The sequence below is a fragment of the Mizuhopecten yessoensis genome, unplaced genomic scaffold (genome assembly GCF_002113885.1).
Source record: "Mizuhopecten yessoensis strain PY_sf001 unplaced genomic scaffold, ASM211388v2 scaffold8537, whole genome shotgun sequence".
Lineage (NCBI taxonomy): Eukaryota > Metazoa > Mollusca > Bivalvia > Pectinida > Pectinidae > Mizuhopecten > Mizuhopecten yessoensis.
The window spans coordinates 89,577-98,981 of NW_018407597.1; the positions used below are offsets into that span (position 1 = coordinate 89,577).

The 9,405-nt window shown below is 37.7% G+C and overlaps 1 protein-coding gene across 1 annotated transcript; it reads right to left on the reverse strand.

Annotated features, from left to right (window-relative positions):
• Positions 1–1,771: 1,771 nt before the first annotated feature.
• LOC110456139 lies at positions 1,772–8,800 on the reverse strand. The gene is made up of 8 exons (XM_021506709.1): positions 8,423–8,800; positions 7,615–7,885; positions 7,106–7,407; positions 6,227–6,494; positions 4,061–4,158; positions 3,623–3,860; positions 3,281–3,334; positions 1,772–2,910 (listed from the first exon to the last, which is right to left on the reverse strand). The coding sequence occupies exons 1-8, from the start codon at positions 8,669–8,671 to the stop codon at positions 1,961–1,963; spliced, it is 2,430 nt and encodes an 809-aa protein (XP_021362384.1). The 5' UTR covers positions 8,672–8,800; the 3' UTR covers positions 1,772–1,960.
• Between the last annotated feature and the right edge of the window lie 605 nt (positions 8,801–9,405).

The window sequence follows — 9,405 nt, forward strand, 5'->3', positions numbered from 1 at the left end:
ATATTTAGCCTCTAATGTTAGTACAATAAGCGGGACGAGTTCGACTTCCCGATCGTGAACTTTCACTTTCTTGATAGCAACAGTTCTTCCCTTACCTACAGTTCTTCTTGTCGCAGTTAACTCGGTACTCAAGAGCTTGCTTCGAATATCATGACTTCCGTGATAGATGTCGACTGCTGACAACAAACATATACACAGGGTTTCCAAAGACGTAAGTTGATGACAAATGTGGATAGGTTTTATGACCGCCATCGGGATATCACAGAAAAATATGCTTTTTATCTGTATGGTATGAAGGTCGATATTTTTATTATGCTCATGAGAGTGTCTTGTGGTTTTGTTATCACTACCCGAGATATCGATGCGAGGACGTGGCATTACATGGATTCGACTTAGATGTCCATGGCGGGTATCATCGGTGAAGCAGAAGACATTTACCCTTCTGGAACACCTGATCTTATTCTCCTTGTGCTTTTTCAAGGGTTTCCATGTAAATCAAATCTTTTCTTTGTTCATATTGTGCCCTAGTTTTATCTTTTTTGAGTTCGAATTATGGTTTTATTGATACTCTAATATTTTCTTGTTGGTGCTGTCTTTTTTATTTTGCCTTCTTTCATATTTATTTAAATAAATTTGACCTTGGCGCACTTTGATAATCATGGACGTGATATATGATATCAAAGTTTTATTTTCTACACAAACCATGTACGTATTTAAAATGTCTCAACGTTTCACGACCGACTGTTCCCTTTGTCAAGCTATGACTGAGTGACCGATTGGTGTTTTTTACCTGTACAACGAAGTGACGAAATTGTATATGTTTTATGTCACTCGACCCGGGACGTTTCGACTACCCATAGGGAGCGTATACCATTGCATTAGATAGGTTACAAGTAGGGTGTAGATATAGCCCGCCCCCNTATGTCAGTATCGGTTCATACAGATGACTCAACTGGTGTTCCCCCTCGTCTCTGTTCATGTTCGGAGTTTCCTGATTTCGATTGCTGATTGCTTCTTTGATTTGTCTCGTTTCAACTATCTTGGCATTGTCCCAATCGGCGATGTGATTTTTGATGTTACTGTGATCTGATCAGGCCAGGTCTACACCCTACCTGTAACCTAGGGAAAGAGACCAGTCGGACTTGAAACGTTGCGACACGTTTAATACATACATTGTTTGTGTAGAAAGTAAAACTTTGATAGCACATATTTCCAAACTAATGAATCTTATTGAAGACGTGATATATGTCTGCAAACATCAGAGTGTAGCAGATGAGTGATACAGGCCCGTTGGGCCGCTTAAGCATACCCTCTAAATTACAGTCTGGTTTTGTATTTCATAGGATTTGAATACATTCATTTGATCAATAGGTGATGCACCACAAATAGCTACTACGTACTATTCACTTTTCTCGGTAGTTGTGTGCTGTTTCAATTTTACCCCATACATATTTAAATCATTTTAATATAATGTTCAAGTTAAGTCTTTGTGAGTGGCTTTACATTATTTAATAGAAACTATATACGAAAAATACGTAAAATATTTTAATTTTCTTCTGATGTTTTTATGTGATAGTAGAAGTATTTAAAATAACAGAACGATTACAAGGTTATTTAAAATGTTTTTTTTTACAGGAAAATTATTGTTGATAAATTTGAATGATTTTTTAAAAATCTGTTCCAATAGCATAGATAAGGAACTATTTCAGATATGCAAAGGTCTTTTTGACCAAAACATTGACGTTAAAATGTAATTTCAAAACGATTAGTCAAAAACTTCATATTAATTTAGTCAGCAAAATTTTCATGACTTTTTACAACAAGCAACCTTGGTCTATATTTATGCTTTCATATAAATAATTCGGTTTTACAAACCACAATAAAACTAGAAACCAATGTTACGAAGTACATGCTGTTTGTAATGAAAAGATATCAAAATAGGTCGCGGCTAGTTCGATCCTCAGCGGCCTAGCTGATTGTCAACCGCCAGGCCACCGTCGACACAAGTGAAAGTGATGGGATCGAAATAGTCCAGTCCGTTGTTGGTGCACGTCTGTAAGTACATGTGGCCGGTCAGATCACACTGAATGTAGTGATGGCGGTCACCTAGCACGGGGAAGTACAGTTTCATTTGACGAATGTGCTCCGCGTCACAGGGCGAAGTGTACAAGGCACAGTTGCGACAGAAAGGGTACGCCCCATTACTTGACGGCGTGTTTATCACTGGAAGTCCATTGGTAGGTGCCGCTGTTTGTGGTGCTTGGGTCCATATGATTGCAGGGTTAGTGATCGTAGCTGGTACCCCATCACAAGTTCCCGGGCGTGGGGTGGTCGGCACGAATGTCAGTGGACTTACGCAAGACTCTGATGATTGTTGGAAGTAGAAAGATGGCGGATTACACTGGCGGGTAAACGATTCATGCCAAAGATCACACTGAATATATTTAGTCGGGTCACAGGGGTACGTGTACAGAAACGGATCTCCGGAGGATCTAGAGCGGCAAGGGTTAGCAATTTTGGAGGGTACGATACAGGTCAACTCATGCTGATCCCACTCTTCCCCTTGAGGACACGGCCGTACCCAAGCCTTGCCCCAGACATCACAATGGATAAACTTTGTCACGTCGGATGGGTAGGTGAAGAAAAACTTGTTAGCCAAGATAGCTTCCACCGAACAAGGGTTTCCAATGGCGGTTGAGAGCGGAGTACCTGGTTTGACGCAGGGTGTTTCACCCCCAATACACTGCTTACAGTCGTCGTAGTAGGATTCGTTCTGAGGACACTGTACCACATAAAGTTTGCCCTGGATATCACACTCTAGATATTTGGTCGAATCATCCGGATGCGGAAATTTCGTGATTCCGGCAAGTAAACTTTCCTTTGTGCATATGTTGCCATATCCCCAGGGTTCTGTAAGTATAGAAACGAAATAGTTACGATGCTTTCAGATAGAGGAACCATTACGATGATGTATTAGCTACGTTTCTGCCCAATCTCTACTTGTTGCTGATAAAGTAATTTATGTTATTATCATCGAAAAACAAGACTTCTGGATTTGGTTCCAATGTTGCTAATGGTTTCTAACGCACCACAAGCTCTATCAAGCAATCTCTTATGGTATCTAAAATTGGTGTTCGTATTCCACGTGGTAAGTTGTGTTTTTATTTATTAAGCTTGTAAAGTATGACAGATCTAAAAGGAAATCACTAATTAAATTGATGACCGATAATTGTGTTTTCGTTACTTATAACAATAACGTTTCTATATACAGCCACTTTACCTTTACAGTCGTTTGGGCACTCAATCTGGTCACCATTCAGGTAGCACTTTACTTCTGTTAAACATAAATTTCGTAAATTATAATCAAGCAACGAGTTATATTTATCTTAAAAACAGTATATCGCATGCACGACACCAAAAGTTTGAACAAATCTATTTTTTCTCAGCTATTGCATAATTCTTTAACGTCATGGTGTGGTATAATCGGTGGAACAAAAACATAAGTTCATATGTGTACATGCACGTTGTTTGCGTATTGAATCTTCATGCTTTCCGGCGAAGCTGTATACGCTAAGGATACATTCATATATTAGTTGTGGCAAAGATTATGCCTTTGAGTTACCATGGTAACGATGATCTCCATTGTAAGGCGTTACGTTGATGGTACAACCCCTGGTCCCATTGGTCAGAGCGAGTGCATCTTCAAGACTCATGAAAAGCGTCTGAGTGGTAGTGGTGTTCCTGAACAGGGCACCAAGATCAGCAGCCTCAGTTTGAGAAAACGTCTCGTAGAAAGAGTTTCCTGGGAACGGGTTTCCAAAGGCCGTGAATAATGTGATTTTACCGCAGGTCACGTTAGTCTGGATGAAAAGAATGATTTAATAGAATGCTGTTCATCGTGTATTTAAATTGTATACAGAAAACAGCAAACATAGTTATTATTTAGATTGTGATAATGAACTTCGTTGAGGGAAATATAACATTTTTGTCCAATGTAATAAATACAACCGTATAGTTGCAATCACGTGAATTATATTACTAATTATCATTTCGACTTTACCTCTACAGTAACACCTCCTGGTGGCGTAATGACTGCAAGGGGAGGACACTCCTCCATCACACACGTGTAGGTGTGGTTCATTTGTATATATACGGGAGCTGTAAAATTTAAAACAACAAATAAATAACACATAACCAATTTAATAAAATCACTCGTTACTTTGATTTCAACCGCATACACATACAAGTATTATTTTGATTAACTTTGATATGAAATGCCCATTAGGGCATACGCTTACTTAGCAATTTCAACATCAGGATCAGTCATGTTTGTAGACACCGATTAAATATAATATTATATAATATATGTAATAAATTTGTATTTATTTTCACTTGTGTCCTTTATTTATTTTCATTTGCGTCCTTAAAAAAAGCTACATAGCGGCTTGAGCTTGATCAGTTATAGGACGTTAAGGCTGAGGATTTTATCAAACAAATGATTTTTTCTTTTTTAAACATTTCAAATATTTTATTTCCCCAGCCAGTTATATATATACCACTTGCAAGTTTATATATCTATACATATATCAATAGTTTGAGACCTTGGGTAACTCCCTGAACGGTATGGTGTCATCACAAAGGAGGGCTTTCTTTCATCATTCAAAAGTCGATCTCTTTGTTACAGCTAGCTTTTTGAGAGGCATACCAGCTTGCAACAAGTTTGCTGTTGCCATTGTAATTTCGTTTAAGAGAAAATCTCTCGATATTTCCTTTCTTTTGTGAATGGGATACTGTGCCACATACGACCTAGGTTGATAACTGAACGTTATACATCATGTCGTTGCATAAGTCAGTGCAGGAAATATGATTGACACGTTATCAACTTTGTAAATTAAGTATTTTAACAATTCAGCAAATATACAATGAATAACATATCTTTATTGGCAAATGTACATACAACGATTTCTATAGATGCTCGATTTTCTACGGAATAAGCAATTATCCTTCCCAACACCCAAATCTCGTTAAGTTCGTACAGTATTTTATGCTTCATCATTACTATCTTCCATGGTGTCCAAAGACTACGGTAAAATAAGCGGAATCTCATCGAGGGTATGTCTGACAAAAAATCAGTGTTGATTATTCCCTAAGGTGTTGGTACACTTGTCACGAGTGACAACAGCATACTTAATATTATTTAATAAAACGCTTTATTGATTAAAAATATTAAAACATTGAAACCATTCATCACATAAATATTCTGAGCTTCAGATACATTTAGCATTTTACCTATTTACATTCTTAAGTCGCCAAATGCCAGAGTTCCATCAAGTGACATTAACTAAGTTTATTCGGTCTTTTCGTATTGCAGAGTTATCGTATTGATTGTTACGTCATTAGTTTGTGTGCGATTTCGATTTCTCAAAAAATTATGACGTTGCTCTCCCAAACAGATGACGTAACAATCAATACCTGCTATCAAGAGCAGATAACTTTGCAATACGAAAAGACGGAATAATCGTATGAAGCAATAATCTGTTCATATACATCCACCTTGGTACTTATTTTTTTCTAGGTAAATGCGATTAGAAAAACACATAGCAATAAGGTAGAAAATTATGTGAATATTGTGAGGCTCGTATATTATGTTATAATATACTTCGTAGAAAAATATATCATAATAAACAACTTTTGTATGAGCTTTAAGAACATTGCAGTACAGTTATCCTTACTGATCGGGTAAATGATATTTTCATCTTAAACTTCCTGAAGTCCCCTATAACCAAATTTCCAGCAAGAGGAATTAAACCCGATATAGTTAACGCAGGGGATACAGGGAGGCAAATGCTTATTAGCTGCGGTTTATGTATTTTTTAAACTTAAGTGTCAATAAGTTAACGACTATGATTATAAAGATAGATATTTACTTTTACCTCTACACTAAATAAATTAACGATTATGATTATAAAGAGAGAAATTAACGTGTATCTCTACAATGAATAAGTTAACGATTATGATTATAAAGAGATATATTTACGTGTACCACTACAATGAATAAATTAACGATTATGATTATAAAGAGAAAAATTACCTCTACAATGAATAGATTAACGATTATGACTATAAAGAGATATATTTACTTGTACCTCTATAATGAATAAATTAACGATTGTGTTTACAAAGAAGGATTTTTACTTGTACCTCTACTATAATGCATAACTCTTACCTCTACACGTTTTCTCTTGTATCTCCTGTTTGAGCGCCGTGAGGTCGGTGTAGCCTGACACTGTCATCACGTGAGTACAGGACGGACTCGTTGCTATGGCGTTGAGCTCGGCGTGGTTGATGTGACTGCCTACTCCAATCGAGAAGATGACGATGTTGTTGTCGTGGATCCCCTGGGCAGCGTGGATGGTGTTTAGTCGGTCGTTAGAAACACCGTCTGTGATGACGATCAAAACCTTAACAGCATCCGGGCGGCTTCCATGGGACACCTGAAGAGACGGTATGGGAGAATGACCGTAACACACATATGTGATTTTACATTACAACACCATACAGCTATTCCGTCCTTTTAAAACTCTTCAGTCATGCTAAGAGTAAAAAAGGTGGAAATCTTAACTGGGAAAACTACCTTTGAAACAGAAGGAATGTGCTTTTACCCTACTGTACTACTTACAGAAATAAAAAGCATACTGGTGAATTTTAAATGATTAATTATCAGTAACATATGCGTGTATCGGCTTTAAAAGATTCTTTAAATCTAAATAAACCTAAATAAAAACGATGAAGGCGATAGCCGTATTTAACCATATTAATATTATGAAAATAAAACTTCTTGCAGATATGATGCTTTCAAATGCCTAATGCAAGGTCTGACGACATACTAGCGTTAAGGCCTGAATAATAATAATAGATAACTGACATTGCAATCTACCAAGGAAGATAGTAATACAGCGTTGTGTTACTACAGTAATTAGAGTAAGTCTTCATTTTTTCACTGGACTTATGCAAGAGTGCTTGGTTATAATGTATTAAGAACATATTTTGCTGTCTGAAAGACGTAAGAATAATAGCAGTGGGTTATGGTAAATAAACAGCCTACCTGGAAGACATCCGTGAGTGCTTTGATGAGAGCTTCGTCTGTTGCAGTGGTTCCACTGTCGAACGGTACGTTGTCTATCGCTGTAGACACCGCGCTACTACTGCCGTACGTGTTTAGATGAAATCTTGTTGTTGCATGAGTGGAATAAGTCACCAAACCAACCCTTGTCTTGTCTAATGACACCTGGAAGTCATTGACAATGTCCTGAATGAACATTTTCGACCGTATGTTGTCATCCATTGATAGACTGTTGGACTGATCCATGACGAACACCAGATCTATCTTCTTTGTGTTTGAGCATCCTAGAGAGGAAAATGACCATAAAGCAATATCTGTCGTACACATGGGAGAATTATACGTTTTAAGTGACGTGATATGTCGAATGAGATTACTAGTGTATGATTGGATGAGGTATTGATTGATACATTCGATGAAGTGTAGACAGTAGAGGGGTAATCAGGTGATCCTAAAGGATAAGAATTAGAAATCCGAAACCAATCGATATCTACCTTGGGCTAGAATTTCGGCCAAATTAGTAAAGTTGTTTCCAGCCATACTCAGGAAGTTGTTGGCAAAGAACTGAGCCTGGTCCTCGATCCGCCATCCCACGCCTCCGTGTATCTTTGTGAAGAGAGCGGCGGCTATCCCCGAGTAGAGTGGCTTTCTCAGGTCACCCCACTGTACTTGGCCCCAGTCTATGTTAAACTTGTCGGCGATAAGGTTATACTCCTCGAGTAGGTGGTTGTTGTATTTCGTTTCCAGGAACTTACTAATGCTTAACTGAAAGAAAGATCATGTAAACTTTATGAAATATATGCCTGATATGTATCCATAAATAAAGAATTGGTATAATTCTTGTCAGACACTTTTCAGTATTCATGAAAGCCCGTGTTCGTGAGAAAACGAAACAAAATCGTAATTCGAACACAGAAAAGATTGTACCGGGCAAATAGGAACAAAAAGGGTGTTTTCATGGAACCTTTGAAAAAGTGCCAGGAAAATAAGACGTTCCGATCCTGAATTAACAAAATATAAAATCAAACATCGATATAACTCCCCTCGTTTCATTTGCCACCTAGTTTACCCTCGTCATATTTCTATATCCCTTTTTCTTATTTTCATTAAAATTCCTCTGGACATTTCCCTCAATTTATCGCCAAACCCCTTTACTGTGCCAACTTTTCTCTGGGAAAATAGTAGCAGTTTTTAGACCTGTATATTTCTGACAATAAGCGCATACATGTGGTAGTAAGCCTTAATATAACTGACCGTCTATGGATGGTTTGAATATACTACTTTTATAGTAAGGATAAATACCTGCCATATACCACCATCGTAACCGGGGCGGTACGTCTTGGGGTCGGTTCCGTCGTAAGACTGGACGTAAGCTAGACGCCGTAGGAAGCCTTTGTCGTCTGCGAACAGGCACGACTCTCGAATCCTGGAAACAACCGCCTCCACCACATTCGCACCATTACCCCCGGGCTGCAGGGTCTGGTCCAGCCCCAGGGTCCCTACTATCACACCGACACAGAGCAACGACACACACGCTCCAGTTAAATTCATCTCGGACTAATGGATACAGCACTGTGTGAACATAGACGTATGTTATTCTTATCAAACACTTCCTGGTAAGTTCTTCAGACAACTGCCCTTTTCACTGTGTAGGAGACAAAGGAAAACAAATGTTGAAACACGAGCGGAATTATCTTATGTATGACTTGGTAGCGTGCATACATTGCGATGATCTTATTTAATTTTGTACATGTAATGAGCTTTACAATCATGTAATACTAGCCCGGTACCGCACGCTACGGATGAGCTGTACTTATATGAGTAATACGTTATCGTTTTTGTTTTATGATCTCTTCTTCTATCTGTTTTACCTTTTTTTTAAACTGTTTAGACTTCTTTTATGTATTAAGAGTGGTTTAGAGACATAAATGTACCATGTTGTAACATTGAAAATTATTAAGGCAATATTTCATTTTATTCGTTTTATTGCTTCGGATCATATAGTGTTTTTGAGAGCTGAATGACAATTTCGTAATTTAACATTGTAAAAAACAAAAACATGTGTAATGAGATCTTTTCCTGTCTGACTGTATATGTAATTTTACCTTGATATCAAAATGGAAAAAGGCTAAGTTATCCCATTGGTTAATCATTCAGTTTTAAGGTTTTCTTTTGTGGGCAGTAAATATAAATATTCCCACGCGTTGAATATAAAAGCACGTTCAAAGTGCTATCTCTCCCGTTGACAATAATATGGATTTGCCTAAAAGCCTATCGATTTTGAA